General features: G+C 46.1%; 1 protein-coding gene across 1 annotated transcript; it reads right to left on the bottom strand.

Annotated features, from left to right (window-relative positions):
* Window positions 1–1,626: 1,626 nt before the first annotated feature.
* On the bottom strand, window positions 1,627–15,157 carry LOC139933261 (kunitz-type protease inhibitor 1-like). Its single transcript, XM_078289919.1, has 10 exons — window positions 14,625–15,157; window positions 11,965–12,122; window positions 11,062–11,203; window positions 8,595–8,765; window positions 7,731–7,766; window positions 6,369–6,497; window positions 5,689–5,739; window positions 5,317–5,487; window positions 3,735–3,794; window positions 1,627–3,572 (listed from the first exon to the last, which is right to left on the bottom strand). Exons 1-10 carry the CDS (start codon window positions 15,064–15,066, stop codon window positions 3,388–3,390), a joined length of 1,545 nt encoding a protein of 514 aa, XP_078146045.1. The 5' UTR covers window positions 15,067–15,157; the 3' UTR covers window positions 1,627–3,387.
* Window positions 15,158–16,314: the final 1,157 nt, after the last annotated feature.

Raw genomic sequence — 16,314 nt, 5'->3', positions numbered from 1 at the left:
AACGTAATATTTCAGAGCGTGGGTTAGTTAGATAAGTTGTGATTTAACGTACCTCGGAAAGTTTCCAAAACTTCTCAGAAAACTTCCAGGCGGTGAAGTTACATCCAGAGAGAGAGACAGGCAGAGAGAGAGAGACAGGCAGAGAGAGAGACAGGCAGAGAGAGAGAGACAGGCAGAGAGAGAGACAGGCAGAGAGAGAGAGACAGAGAGAGAGAGAGAGACAGGCAGAGAGAGAGAGACGGTCCGGTTGTCCTTATTAAAACACTTCAGTCTGTATTCTTCATTAAATCTCCCGGTGTCTTTCCTCCGGTCCGGTCTGTTCTGTGTTCGCTGACTGGAGGAGGAGGGGTTGCTGGTTAAATTCCGCCCCTCTGCGCATGCGTCACTCCAACAATATAAAAGTTAATTTTGAAAGTAAAGAGTTTTGAGCAGCCAGACAGAGCTGTCCGGACAGAGCAGAGGAGCAGACTGAAACCCAACACTCTGCGGCTGCGCACTGGGAGATTTATTGTATCAGATTTATTGGGTGTGCAAATACCCTGTTGTCCTGTTGTCTGATATACTCTGTTAAGTTTGGCATTACAGTGGATCTAAGTGCACTTTGTTTTATTGTTGTAAAATTATGAATTCATGTACTATGTCATGTAGAACTAGTGTGGGGTGGGAGGGGAGGGAGGGAGGACCTGTCCTGGTCCTAGTGGGGGAAAATATACTCTGATACTTTGTGTTTGTCATTGCAATGACTATTGCTTCACTTTTTGAAATAAAAACAATTGATAACAAAAAAAAGAGGTCAGATTAGGTTTCTGAAATTCCCCTTTAACTAAGAACAGAAGAAGAAGAAGATCAGCTGTCTTTTCCCTGAAGCTGCGAGTTTCTTCTTCTCTTAGTGGATGAGTTTTGAAATTCAACAATTAGATTATTGTTCTAATTATTAATTTAATCTTTGACTGTAAGCAGACTGGGAGAGATAGAAGTCATATTAAGACTCTGGCGCCTCCTGCTGGCTGGACTGGACTGAAGCGTTCCTGCAGTATCCATTACATCTCTAACAGTCATGAGAGTCAGAGCAGAGCAGGTTCAGTGACCTTCAGGAGGGGAGACAAGGTGAATCTTGTATTTTGCATCGTTGCAGACCGGCTGAACAGAAACCAGAAGCTTCAGAAGTTTACAGAAAGTTTGTATCATTAAATCTGTGTTGACTGAACACAGACCGAGCCGAGTGTGTGACAGCAAACCGGTTCGAGTCGGGCGAGTCCCGGCCTGTCACACGATGACATCACTCACATTCATGGGATGTTTACAAACCTGCGGCCTCCTTAAAGTGGCCGGACCATAAACCAGACCAGAAAAACAAAGTCTCACTCCTGCAGCTGATCTTTACTGCAGATGAACTAAATGATTCAGTTCAGACACTTTAACCTGCTGCTGACTGGGCAAGTCACAAGCTGCCTGTTGTATATTGATGTATTGTTGTATGTTGTATTGATATTAAACTACCAGAATGAATCTTGCAGCAGCATGACGGTCCATATAATATTCCTAAATGTAAACAATATTCCTGAAAGTAAATAATATTCCTGAATGTACTCAGTTAAATATTATCTAATGCAACAAATCATCCCACTTTGTTCCCTTATGGCTTTATTGAGAAATTATACAAACTCTCAAACACAATTTTGAGGAAAATGACACCAGTTATCAACAGCTTTTGTGAATTAAAAAACATAAACATTAGGTTTACCTTCATATTTACAATCATTTCATTAAAAAAAGCGTTGTGTTCTTAGAAACAGAGCTGTGTACATCCATTTACATGTTTTCCCTTTTACATTTGCATCAAAACTGACGTCAGCATGCAAATCCAGACTGAGCCGAACACAACAAGCTCCACGAACACATTCAAGACGAGGAATAAAACGTATAAAAACCTTAAGTTTTCCCCTGAGAACAGAAACCCGACACAACAAACACTTAAAAAACAGAATTATTCTGCATAAAATGTCCAACTGCAGCATTTCACCTGCTGCTGAAGCTTCAAATCCCATTTTTCTATAAACAGGTGGAAGAGCAAAACTCTGCACACTTAGGTCCAGAAACTTTGGACCTAAGTGCAGAAGTTTTGTTTTCCCACTTTGATGTTTTGTTGACCTCGAGCACCTCAGAAGAGTCGAGTGTGATGTGAACTTCCTACAGATTCTATAAACAGCTGAGAGGATTTATCTCATATTTGAAGATAGTAATTTGTTTCAAGAGAAATCTTCAAACCAGTGGCGAAGTTTTCTTCCATCAGTGGAACAACAGTTCTGCACTCAATCATTCTTCTATCAGGAACACAAATAAAGCTGGAAAACAACAGGAAACAACAGGAAAACAACAGGAAACAACAGGAAAACAACAGGAAAACAACAGGAACACAACAGGAAACAACAGGAACACAACAGGAAACAACAGGAACACAACAGGAAACAACAGGAAACAACAGGAAACAACAGGAAACAACAGGAAACAACAGGAAAACAACAGGAAACAACAGGAAAACAACAGGAACACAACAGGAAACAACAGGGAAACAACAGGAAACAACAGGAACACAACAGGAACACAACAGGAACACAACAGGAAACAACAGGAACACAACAGGAAACAACAGGAACACAACAGGAAAACAACAGGAAACAACAGGAAAACAACAGGAAAACAACAGGAACACAACAGGAAAACAACAGGAACACAACAGGAAAACAACAGGAACACAACAGGAAACAGAAAACAACAGGAAACAGAAAACAACAGGAAACAACAGGAAACAGAAAACAACAGGAAACAGAAAACAACAGGAAACAACAGGAAACAGAAAACAACAGGAAACAACAGGAAAGAGCAGAAAATTCAAGAAACATCAGTAAAACAACAGAAGAACATCAGTAGAACATCAGTAGAACATCAGTGGAACATCAGAAGAACATCAGAAGAACATCAGTAGAACATCAGAGGAACATCAGAAGAACATCAGTAGAACATCAGTGGAACATCAGAAGAACATCAGTAGAACATCAGTGGAACATCAGAAGAACATCAGAAGAACATCAGTAGAACATCAGAGGAACATCAGAAGAACATCAGTAGAACATCAGAGGAACATCAGTAGAACATCAGTAGAACATCAGTAAAACATCAGTAGAACATCAGTAGAACATCAGTGGAACATCAGTAGAACATCAGTAGAACATCAGCAGAACATCAGTGGAACATCAGAAGAACATCAGTGGAACATCAGTAGAACATCAGCAGAACATCAGTAGAACATCAGTAGAACATCAGAAGAACATCAGCAGAACATCAGTAGAACATCAGTAGAACATCAGTAAGCAGCCTGGTGTGATGTCACACAGGCTTGGTGGTGCTGTTGTACACCAGCGTGTCCCGCTCCTCCGTCATGGCGGCGTGGGCGGGGCCGGCGGCGACCGCCCGCCGCGACCGATCCTTCCTGGACTTCAGGAAGCAGTAAGACAAGACGGCCAGCAGCGCCAAGATGGCCACCGCCAAGATGACCGCCACGGCGATGGAACCTGAGGAGGAACACCGGCCTTATTCAGGACTACTGTGACAACTACTACTGCAATTACTAATAATAATAATCATAATAATCATAATTAAGCAGTTTTCTATATGAAAAGTGTGAAGTGAGGTCACTGTGAACATCAGACTGAAGGTCAGAAGGTCAAACTGACCTGATTCACTCTCTCCCTCCTCAAACCGCTCAAAGATTCCTCTGGCAAACACATGGTGCTCTGCACACACACACACACACACACACACACACACACAGGAGAGGAAAAGATACAGAAAAGAGGAATTATCATCTGGAGAAATAACAGAAAGATACTCTGACATTTTAATATCTGTTGCTTCTCTTCTCTTCGGCTCCTCGTTAATATTTAATATTTATTATTTATTATTTATTATTCTTATTCAAACCAGCTGAGTTTTTATGTGAATTCAGATGAACGGATCAGAAAAACTCACACAGAAAATTCACATAAAATGTCCTCAATGTCGCAACTAAGTTTTCAGTACTACATGGTACTACGTGGTACTACGTGGTACTACGTGCCACTACGTGGTACTACGTGCTACTACGTGGTACTACGTGGTACTACGTGCTACTACGTGGTACTACGTGCCACTACGTGGTACTACGTGCTGCTACGTGGTACTACGTGCCACTACGTGGTACTACGTGGTACTACGTGCCGCTACGTGCCGCTATGTGGTACTACGTGGTGCTACGTGCCGCTACGTGGTGCTACGTGGTGCTACGTGTTGCTACGTGGTGCTACGTGCTGCTACGTGGTGCTACGTGGTGCTACGTGGTGCTACGTGCTGCTACGTGGTGCTACGTGCTGCTACGTGGTACTACGTGCCGCTACGTGGTGCTACGTGGTGCTACGTGGTGCTACGTGTTGCTACGTGGTGCTACGTGCTGCTACGTGGTGCTACGTGGTGCTACGTGGTGCTACGTGCTGCTACGTGCTGCTACGTGGTGCTACGTGGTGCTACGTGCTGCTACGTGCCGCTACGTGGTGCTACGTGCTGCTACGTGCTGCTACGTGGTGCTACGTGCCGCTACGTGGTACTACGTGCCGCTACGTGCCGCTACGTGGTGCTACGTGCCGCTACGTGCTGCTACGTGGTGCTACGTGGTGCTACGTGCCGCTACGTGGTGCTACGTGCCGCTACGTGGTGCTACGTGCCGCTACGTGGTGCTACGTGCCGCTACGTGCCGCTACGTGCCGCTACGTGCCGCTACGTGCCGCTACGTGCCGCTACGTGCCGCTACGTGGTGCTACGTGGTGCTACGTGGTGCTACGTGCTGCTACGTGGTGCTACGTGGTGCTACGTGGTGCTACGTGCCGCTACGTGGTGCTACGTGCCGCTACGTGGTGCTACGTGCCGCTACGTGCCGCTACGTGGTGCTACGTGGTGCTACGTGCCGCTACGTGCCGCTACGTGCCGCTACGTGCCGCTACGTGGTGCTACGTGTTGCTACGTGGTGCTACGTGCTGCTACGTGGTGCTACGTGGTGCTACGTGCTGCTACGTGGTGCTACGTGGTGCTACGTGGTGCTACGTGGTGCTACGTGCTGCTACGTGCTGCTACGTGCTGCTACGTGGTGCTACGTGCTGCTACGTGGTGCTACGTGCTGCTACGTGCTGCTACGTGGTGCTACGTGGTACTATGTGGTACTACATGGAACTACGTGCTGCTACATGGTACTACGTGGTACTACATGGTACTGTCCTGTGTACTGACCCGTGACCCCGGCGCAGGTCTTGCTGCAGGACTCTTCCTCCTGGAAGTTGTTGTCGTTTCCGTCGCAGCCGCCGAAGGTGAAGCGGTGGCACTTCCTGTTCAGAGGGTCGTAGAACCAGCGGGTGTGACTCGCCCGACACGGGCCGGTCCGGGGCGGCTCGGTGCAGCGGGCTGGGGGGGGGGACACTGTATTTTAATATGGAAATGATGCTTTGGCAACATGAGTCTCTTCATCTCATGCCAATACAGCAGAGAGAGAGGGAGAGAGGGAGAGAGAGAGAGACAGACAGACAGACAGACAGACAGAGAGACAGACAGACAGACAGACAGACAGACAGACAGACAGACAGACAGACAGACAGACAGTCTCACCTCTCTTCTGGTTCACGTCGATGTCCAGCAGGCGGTTGAAGGTTTGGTTCACTGAGGACAAACAGAACAGAATCTCTCAGATCTGTCATGTTGTGCTGCAGCTTCATGCTGGAGAGCAGCTGACTCATCAAGAAACTGTTACTGACAGACAGGAGAGACTGCAGCAGCACAAGGAAGATGAGGAAAATGCCAATTAATATATTAAAAATAATAAATAATAAAAAATATTGGGGGGGGGGGGACAGTTGTTTTGTTTTTCCCATTCTTTGTTTTTTTGGGAGTATTTTATTTCATTACTTCTAAATTACATCAAATTTCTTGGTCTGATATTAGATACTGTGGAAGATATCGCGATATTCGACATTATCAAATATCAGCCACAGCCTTTTCCTAACAATCCTCATTTTAATTTGACCATGTTGCCCATACACAGAATATATATATACATATATATACATACAGCATATATATATATATAGATATATACAGCAGAATAAAATGTGTATTTGAAGACTTTTCATTACGAGATAAAAAGAGAGAAGTTCAGTCAAACTGACTTCAGACAGAAAATCATTCCAAAGCTGATAATGTTTTGAAATGAAATGTGTTTGGAGTGTGTGTGTGTGTTGGACTCCGTGTGTGTGTGTGTGTGTGTGGGACTGTGTGTGTGTGTGTGGGACCTGCGCTGCAGCGGCTCTCGTCCGACCCGTCGCTGCACTGCTGAACCTCGTCACACTCCAGAGTTTTGTCCAGACAGCAGCCGCTGCTGCAGGAGAACTGAGAGGGCTGACAGGGAGACACACACACCTCTGCGCGCACACACACACACACACACACACACACACACACACACACACACACACACACACACACACACACACACACACACACACACACACACACACACGCGCGCACACACACAAGATTGAAAACATTGTAATTTTTCCTCATCTGTTATTGAGTTGCAGCAGTTTTGCACAATCTACATTACAAATCCTTCGGTAACTCTTCTTCTTCTTCTCTGCTACTTTCTGATCAGTATTGATTTAATAAAGGAAATCAATAAGAGATAATGGCTTTTATCTGGATTCATCTCATCAGAGAGGAAGAGTCCTTAATATTCAGCGCACGTTTGGAGAGTTTGTTTCCAAACGGAGACGTCCAGCCTCTCTCTGGTTCTGGATCAGCTCAACAGGAAATACTTCAGACTCGTTTTGTTCTTCAAATATTACCAAGAGCCATTTCTTCCAAAGTGGATCATATTGTTTTGTAATGAAACTCTTCATCTGAAGTTTTTCTTGTCCTAAATTTTTTAGAACTTTAAAAGTATTAAAAGAAAAGTGATTTAGTTAAAAACTAGATGTGAGTGAGCAGATTTACTGAGTCTGATGAAGGTTTTGATTCTAAACCTCCGTGTTCACAAATCCAGTTTGGACCGAACTCTCTCTAAGAAACTAACTGAGACTCTGAGGTTCCTGTCCCTGCTCTGAGGTTCCTGTTCCTGTTCCTGCTCTGAGGTTCCTGTCCCTGCTCTGAGGTTCCTGTCCCTGCTCTGAGGTTCCTGTTCCGGTTCCTGCTCTGAGGTTCCTGTCCCTGCTCTGAGGTTCCTGTTCCTGCTCTGAGGTTCCTGCTCCTGCTCTGAGGTTCCTGTCCCTGCTCTGAGGTTCCTGTTCCTGCTCTGAGGTTCCTGTTCCTGCTCTGAGGTTCCTGTTCCTGTTCTGAGGTTCCTGTCCCTGCTCTGAGGTTCCTGTCCCTGCTCTGAGGTTCCTGTTCCTGCTCTGAGGTTCCTGTTCCTGCTCTGAGGTTCCTGTTCCTGTTCTGAGGTTCCTGTCCCTGCTCTGAGGTTCCTGTCCCTGCTCTGAGGTTCCTGTTCCTGCTCTGAGGTTCCTGCTCCTGCTCTGAGGTTCCTGTTCCTGCTCCGGTTCTCTCTGCGGAGCAGCGAGCCCACTTCCCCGCAGGATCAATAAAGTTTCATGTGATCTTAAAGCAGACCGATCGGTCCTGATGGGAGTATTGATCTGAGAAGCGTCTGTTGATCTCACCGGCGTTCGGCAGAGCGACGCTCCTCTCTGAGGCCGCTGTGGAGCGAGGGAGAGATTATTGATTATTGATAATTAATATTCAGTCATGTCAGCAGCAGCTCAGACAGAAACAATCAAACCAGATTCCTTTCATTTCATATCCAGTCACATCTGATCAGCCTGCAGTGTGAACAGATCGAACCCTCCAACAGCATCCAGACTCACATTAACATCCAACAGCAGTGAGAGCTGAAGGGTCAGAGGTCAGAGGTCACAGTGACCTGCTGCCACCACAGAAGAAGAGTTAAGGACACACAGAAGGGTTTCAATATTGACTAATATGAATTATTAATATCAGTTAAATGGAATATTGTGATTTTGCATTTTATCAGTTTCTCCTTCAGAGAGACAGCAAGAGGAAAACAACTTTATAAAGATTATATAGAAAATATTATTATCAAATTACTACTGGTTTTTATTATTACCAGTACAAATACTAGTTAGTAGTAACTAGTTTTACTACTATACATACAGCTACTACTGCTGCTGCTACCAGTACTACTGATACTACTGATACTACTGATACTACTCCATTATTACTACTGTTATTATGACCAGAACAACTACAACTAGTATTACCACTACCAGTACAGATAGTACTAGTGTAACTACTACTACTATTATTATAACTACTACTATACTGACTACTACTACTACTGTTACTACTAGTACTAGTACTACTACTACTACTGTTACTACTACTACTAGTACTACTACTACTGCTGCTACTGGGGTCCAAACAGCTGCAGTCATATGAAGTAACTACGTGACGCTCAGTAATACTCTGTCAGCATCATAATAAGTGATGACATCATCAGTGTGCACCTGTGACTCCGCTGCAGGTGGCGGAACATTCCTTCTGACTCAGGAAGTTGTTGTGGTTCGGTTTGCAGCCGCCGAACACAAACTGCTCACAGCTGCCGGACGCCGCGCTGAAATACCAACGAGGAAAAGCTCCGCGACACGGACCGACCTTCATTGGAACCAGACAGTGAACTGAGGAGGAGGAGGAGGAGGAGGATGAGGGGGAGGAGGAGGACGAGGAGGAGGGGGACGAGGAGGAGGGGGAGGAGGAGGAGGAACAAGAGGAGGGGGAAGAGGAGGAAGAGGAAGAGGAGGACGAGGATGAGGGGGAGGAGGAGGAGGAAGATGAGGGAGAGGAGGAGGAGGAGGATGAGAGGAGGAGGGGGGGAAAGAGGAGGAGGAGGATGAGAGGAGGAGGGGAAAGAGGAGGAGGAGGATGGAGAGGAGGAGGAAGAGGAGGAAAAGGAGGAGGGGGAAGAGGAGGAGGAAGAGGAGGAAGGAAAAGAAGAAGAGGAGGAGAGAAACAGTCATCTGTTAAAATAAAGTCTGATCTCTTCAGTCTGATGTTCTTTACTGAATTTACTTTAAACATCAGATTATTTTCACTAGAATCTGCAGCCTCATCTGACTGGAATATATTATAATATTATATTATATTATAATTATATTATTAATATTATTATATTATACTGACAGATAAAATACAGAACAGCATTACTAGTATTACTATTATTATTATTCTCATACCAGCAGCAGCGCCGCCTGCAGGACAGAGCGAGGTGTGTGTGTGTGTGTGTGTGTGTGTGTGTGTGTGAGGCTAGACAAGAGGGAGTGCGGTCATGTCAGCAGTGTACACAGCGGTAACCATGGTAACCTCTGTGTATTTATACTGCGTCAGTACTGCAGACTGTACTTCATGTTCCACAGCAGGAATCTGTTTTACAGCTGATCTGCTGTCTGATCAGATCTGATGCTGATTGATTGATTGATTGATTATGTATTGTAGAAGTGATCAATACACACCTGGACCTGACCGGACTCTAATGTGTTTCTACTGGCCTCATTTTACTAGAAGGTCAATAAATTTCACTTAATTCATGTCAACACGACTTCTTTCAAGAACAAATCAGGTAACAGTGAATAAAATCTTGAAACCAGAAACTTGTTTTAAGTTTGGAAAATGTGACATCATCATGAACAAAGGCAAATTTATTAAAACCAGAAAAAATAAGCAGATTAGCCAGAAAATCAGCAGCAGTGAGAAGATTTAACTAAAATGTCTTCATAAGTCTGAAGACAAAGTCAAATCCCTTCCCAGGCTTGTCTTGGTGTGTGTGTGTGTGTGTGTGTGTGTGTGTGTGTGTGTGTGTGAGACTGATATTCCAGTCGGACCAGTTGTCTGGCTGTTGAGGTGTGGATCAGTGTGAGAAAACACTCCAAACCTTCTATTAACACTCCAACCTGAAATAAACACTGAGTCACTTCACATCACACACAGAGGGAAATAACCAGCTTCTATAAAGGCTTTATACTTTTAATAACCAGCCAATAACCAGCTGAGTCTCATGATGGAGGAACATGTAGAACTGTGTGTTAGTTAATAAAGTGTAAATCTGTAGAACTGTGTGTTAGTTAATAAAGTGTAAATCTGTAGAACTGTGTGTTAGTTAATAAAGTGTAAATCTGTAGAACTGTGTGTTAGTTAATAAAGTGTAAATCTGTATGAAGCAGCTAGAAGCAGAGAGCAGCTGAGTCAGCTTGTTGTGGTGTGGCTGTAGATCCATTCAGTAACGTTCTCAGTAAAAGTGAATAGTGTGATAAGGTGGATTTGGTTCCTGTGACACAGTAAACTGTCTTGTCTTTAGCCCTAGTCTCTACTCCAAAACACTCTGAGTTGTAGCTTGAGAAGAGTCAGCTCAGTTAACCTGAACAAACTGTTAGCTAGCTAACTAGCAGCAAACACACTGATGTTAATGTGAACACGCTAACGCTAGCCGCTGCTAGATACGTTAGCTAGTGTGCTAATCAGATGTGTTAACAACAAGACAGTGATGTTAGCTGACCAGATACTATGGTTAGCTAGCTAACAAGCTGACATTATCTAAACACTAAATCAATCAGATGGATCAGTGATGAAATGATCAGTTCAGTCAGAAACAGACAGAAATTAACCGTCTGTTCAATTCTGTTGAGACGACAGAAACACAGTCAGCTGTTCAGAGCTGAGGACCTCCAAGATGGCCGCCAGAGTTTCAAGCAAATGTATTGAAACAAGTTACATTATCCTGTGTGTGTGTGTGTATGTGTGTGTGTGTGTGTGTTTTCTCATGGGAAGCCAAGTGAAGCATGAAGATGAAACCAGATAAGACCAAACATCTACTGATGTGTAAGTGCCGTTCCAAAACACACACACACACACACACACACACACACACACACACCCAATATAAATTTGTCCTAATAAAGAATTTTTCCCATGAGCACTCACGGCCGGACTGCTGCGGGTCGAGGACGCGCACGGTGACCTTGGCTGCGGCTGATTGGTCGTTGGAGTCGGTGACCTTCAGCTGGAAGACGTAGACTCCGGGCTGCAGGTTGGACAGACGCAGCTGGTCCGGAAGATCCGTCTTCTGCAGGGGGGGGGGGGTGTTTATTATTTTATTTTTGTTATTATTTTATTTATTAAGTGACTGATACTGAATTCACTGGCAGGTCGGTTTTAACTTTATTACAGAGGAACTAAACTCAATGGCCATCTGCTATTGGCTGATCTTTGGTGCCAGGTGATGATGTCACCACCTGTTGTACAGTATAGAAGGTGACATCATCACCTGGCACCAAAGATCAGCTAATAGCAGACGGCCATTTCAGCAGCTGCTGTTTACCATTAGATTGCTCTTTAAGTTCCCACAGGCACATTGCTAACTTTTTCCTAGTTTTGGACCCACAATATCCACCATCAATTTTTGGCCACCATTTTGGATTTTTGGAAAACTTTTACAAATCTTCTTCTCATGAACCGCAGGTCAGAATGACATGAAATTTGGTCAGCACATTAACTGGGTCTGCCTTTACTTAGCTAGTGAAAAGCTAAGAGATCGGTTCAGAGACGGCCAAGATATTAACCTGTCAATGTTACGTTGTGTTTAAAGTTCAACTGACTGTAAAATCAATCAGTAATCAATCCAGCTGAAATTCTGCAGGTTGGTCAGAAACTTCATTTTAAAGAAATCTGCCGAGCCTCATGATGATCTGATGAGATCTGAAGAAAATACAGACACTTGAACTTCTGTCTTGTTGTGATAATAACAAAGACTCCAGTACCCACAATGCTTTGTGAGGCGGTCAGGCAGCTGATCTGGGGTCAGCTGTAATGTGACTCTGTCTGTACCTCCATCTCCACCGCAGCGTCTCCGCTCAGCAGGCTCCAGTGGAAGTCGGTGATGTGGGCGTCGCCCAGCGCCTGGCTCTCGATGCCGTTCAGGGTCACGGGGTCGCCGGGCTGAACCAGGACGTCCCGCCCCGCGTTGGCCAGGGGCGGAGCCTCACCTGGAGACAGGAAGCAGAGGATAAACCAAAACTCACTGGAACACTCATTGGAACACATTTTTTCTGGTGAGTGAAGTGACATCATACATACTTCAGAAGATAATTATGAAATTTCATATCAAAAAATGTCCTGATTCAGCCGCTGTTTGCTTCATAGTAAGTATTATCAAACTAATACAGAGAATAAAGAACGGTGTTTTAAAAGAGGAACGGCTGCAAATAGAATTGATTGTAGTTTCTATTGGTGGCTGTTTGAGGTCAGAGGTCAACTTCCCTTTATTTAAAATGACATCACAGAGAAGCAGAGTCCACCGGCTCTGACAGGAGTTCTACTGTTCTGCTGTTCTACTGTTCTGTTGTTCTACTGTTCTGCTGTTCTGCTGTTCTACTGTTCTGCTGTTCTACTGTTCTACTGTTCTACTGTTCTGCTGTTCTGCTGTTCTGCTGTTCTGTTGTTCTGCTGTTCTGCTGTTCTGCTGTTCTGCTGTTCTACTGTTCTGCTGTTCTACTGTTCTGCTGTTCTGTTGTTCTACTGTTCTGCTGTTCTACTGTTCTGCTGTTCTGTTGTTCTGCTGTTCTGCTGTTCTGCTGTTCTACTGTTCTGCTGTTCTGTTGTTCTGCTGTTCTGTTGTTCTACTGTTCTGCTGTTCTGCTGTTCTGCTGTTCTGCTGTTCTACTGTTCTGCTGTTCTGCTGTTCTGTTGTTCTCCTGTTCTACTGTTCTGCTGTTCTGCTGTTCTGTTGTTCTCCTGTTCTACTGTTCTACTGTTCTGCTGTTCTGCTGTTCTACTGTTCTGCTGTTCTACTGTTCTGCTGTTCTGCTGTTCTGCTGTTCTACTGTTCTACTGTTCTCCTGTTCTACTGTTCTGCTGTTCTGCTGTTCTGTTGTTCTCCTGTTCTACTGTTCTGCTGTTCTGTTGTTCTACTGTTCTACTGTTCTACTGTTCTACTGTTCTGTTGTTCTACAGGGTTTTGCTTAGAATTTGATTTTAGAGTTAGAATGTCTGAATCCTCTGTCTAGTCTGCAGCTGTTCTGCTGTTCTGCTGTTCTGCTGTTCTCCAGCCTGCAGACAGGATCAGTTTAAAAAGTTGAAGTTAAATGTGAGAAGCTGCAGAGCAGCAGCAGGAGGAGCAGCAGGAGGAGCAGCAGGAGGAGCAGGAGGAGCAGCAGGAGGAGCAGCAGGAGGAGCAGCAGGAGGAGGAGCAGCAGGAGGAGGAGCAGCAGGAGGAGCAGCAGCAGAGCAGCAGCAGCAGGAGCAGCAGGAGGAGCAGCAGGAGGAGCAGCAGGAGGAGCAGCAGGAGGAGCAGGAGGAGCAGCAGGAGCAGCAGGAGGAGCAGCAGGAGGAGCAGCAGGAGGAGCAGCAGGAGGAGCAGCAGGAGGAGCAGGAGGAGCAGCAGGAGCAGCAGCAGGAGGAGCAGCAGGAGGAGCAGCAGGAGGAGCAGCAGCAGGAGGAGCAGGAGGAGGAGCAGCAGGAGGAGGAGCAGCAGGAGGAGCAGGAGGAGGAGCAGCAGGAGGAGGAGCAGCAGGAGGAGGAGCAGCAGGAGGAGCAGGAGGAGGAGCAGCAGGAGGAGGAGCAGCAGGAGGAGCAGGAGGAGGAGCAGCAGGAGGAGGAGCAGCAGGAGGAGCAGCAGCAGGAGCAGCAGGAGGAGCAGCAGGAGGAGCAGGAGGAGCAGCAGGAGGAGGAGCAGCAGGAGGAGCAGGAGGAGCAGCAGGAGGAGCAGCAGCAGGAGCAGCAGGAGCAGCAGGAGGAGGAGCAGCAGGAGGAGCAGGAGGAGGAGCAGCAGGAGGAGGAGCAGCAGGAGGAGCAGCAGCAGAGCAGCAGCAGCAGGAGCAGCAGGAGGAGCAGCAGGAGGAGCAGCAGGAGGAGGAGCAGCAGGAGGAGCAGCAGGAGGAGCAGGAGGAGCAGCAGGAGGAGCAGCAGGAGGAGGAGCAGGAGGAGCAGGAGGAGCAGCAGGAGGAGGAGCAGGAGGAGCAGCAGGAGGAGCAGCAGGAGGAGGAGCAGCAGGAGGAGCAGCAGGAGGAGGAGCAGCAGGAGGAGTAGCAGGAGGAGCAGCAGGAGGAGCAGAGCGTCCCGGTCCAGACCTGCAGGTACCAGGGTCCAGCCTGAAACCTCCAGAGTCCCGCAGCAGAACTGGATTCTGACTCACACCAGCAGCTGATTTATCATCAACTTTTACAGCTTCTCCTGATACTGAGGCCCTTTAAAAGTTGGATGGATCCACAACATGACACCATGTAAATCCTGATCGATTAGACTGGATTTGATATGATCTGGTTCTATTAGATTAGATCAGATTATGTCAGATTCAATTATATCAAATCAGATTAGATTAAATTTCATTAGATCAGATCAAATCAGATCAGATCAGATTAGATCTACTATGACTGATTATATTATATTATATCAGATTATGTCAGATTCGATTAGAACAAATGACGTTAGATTAGATCAGAATAGATTAGATAGAATGTGTCGTCACAGGTCTATAGTTCAGTTCTGACCTGCCGCGCCCTCCGGTCCCGCCAGGTGTTTCTCGAACACAGAGTCCAGGATGAAGTTCACGAACCCGGCCTTGTTGACGAACCTGCAGACGAACCGGTTCCTGTGGACGCAGTTGAAGAGGAAGCAGGTCCGGACCCCCTCCTCCCCCTCCGGCCCCCCCGGCCCCCCCAGCTCCACCAGCGCCAGGTTGCAGCCGGGCTCGCGACAGCAGGCCCGGGCGCAGCCCTGCGGCGCGCTGACGGCCGGGGAGGAGAGGAAGGTGGCTCCGTCCTTCACCGCCTCCTCCGCGTCCAGCACGAAGTCCCGCTGCCCGGGCCGGAGCCTGCCGCCGCAGCTCGGCGGCGCGTCCGGCGCCGCTGAGGTGGTCTGCGCCCTGCCGCACCGGAACCCGGTCTGGAGGAAACACAGAGATAAAAGCAGTCTGACGGAGGAGCAGAGCATGGTGCTGCTGGGGGTCTAACAAGACAGGAAGACGGCAGCCGTGTGACGCGTCTTGTTTCCAGTAGCTGCAGGTTCAGGTTCAGGTTCAGGTTCAGGTTCTGGACTCAGCCCGAGGAATCGCGTTCAGTTAAGTCAATTAAAGCTTAATGAAAGTTTCCTGAGGTTAAACAGCCAGACTGCTCTGTGAAGTCTCTCTGCTTCTTCCTGCTCTGCTTCTTCTTCTCTGACAGTTCAGTCTGCAGCTGAGTCTCACCTGCACGGACCGGAAGTGAAATTGGAGCCTCCAATTAGCATGACGCGCCGGTGACGTCACTCAGGTGTGGGGGTTTCGGTAGAGTTGTGAAATAATGATAACAACAATAGCCCAATAATAGTAGTCTAGGCCTGACAATAATAATCCAGCACATTTCCAGAAATGTTTATTATAATTATAATACATTATAATGTTTTAATGTTGTCCATGTCAGATGCACTCATAAAATAAAGATAATACAAAATAAATAGCCTAATAACAATGAGAAGAAGAAGAAGAAGAAGAAGAAACTTTTATAAAGCACTTAAACAGCTATAAACTGCTTTGCATAAAACAGTCTTAGTAAAATATATGAGGAGGAAAATACAGAAGCTGTCTCCATATATATATCCATTTTGGAAAATTATTACAACCTGAAATCAATTGATAATATATAGAGTAGAGACCTGCAGCTGCTAAATAAAAATACTATGAAGTACAATAAGGTCATTATGAATCACTACTGACAACCACACACACACACACACACACACACACACACACACACACACACACACTGCAAGACTCTAAAGGAGTATTGTAGTGAGAAGTTTTTGTGGTGGTTGGTGGTGTGTGTGTGTGTGTGTGTGTGTGTGGGGGGGGGGGGGGGTCAATCTATAGAAAAAACGAACTAAAGAAGATTTTCCAGACTGTGGTTATAACTGTCTGCTGCATCTCTGATCTTCTGTATTGTTACCTGTTCATATGCTGTGATCTATAATTAAAAACCTTCTGTGTGTGTGTGTGTGTGTGTGTGTGTGTGTGTATGTGTGTGTTCAGACAGTCGGTCTTTCATTCCAGCAGACAGTGACTCAGTTGTGTTTGGTTCTTTCTGTCAGACTCCTGCAGAGGGAAACACTATGGGAGTCCTATAATATTCCTATAATATTCCTATAGTGACTTATAGTGTGTCTGTGTTAATCTATAGTGAGTTTATAGTGACATTATTATACTTT

Source organism: Centroberyx gerrardi, chromosome 18, assembly GCF_048128805.1.
Source record: "Centroberyx gerrardi isolate f3 chromosome 18, fCenGer3.hap1.cur.20231027, whole genome shotgun sequence".
Taxonomy (NCBI): domain Eukaryota; kingdom Metazoa; phylum Chordata; class Actinopteri; order Beryciformes; family Berycidae; genus Centroberyx; species Centroberyx gerrardi.
Note: the sequence above shows the minus strand (reverse complement) of the source record. Positions and strands in the feature narration are given on the sequence as shown.

Bases quoted from the DNA above. Each gene is read 5' to 3' on its own strand.
- LOC139933261 (XM_078289919.1), bottom strand. From the start codon at position 15,066: ATGCTCTGCTCCTCCGTCAGACTGCTTTTATCTCTGTGTTTCCTCCAG. The intron at 12,123-14,624 runs GTCAGAACTGAA...TCCTGTCTCCAG, and splicing joins GGGACCGGAGGGCGCGGCAG to GTGAGGCTCCGCCCCTGGCC. The intron at 5,488-5,688 runs GTGAGACTGTCT...CCCCCCCCCCAG, and splicing joins CGACGTGAACCAGAAGAGAG to CCCGCTGCACCGAGCCGCCC.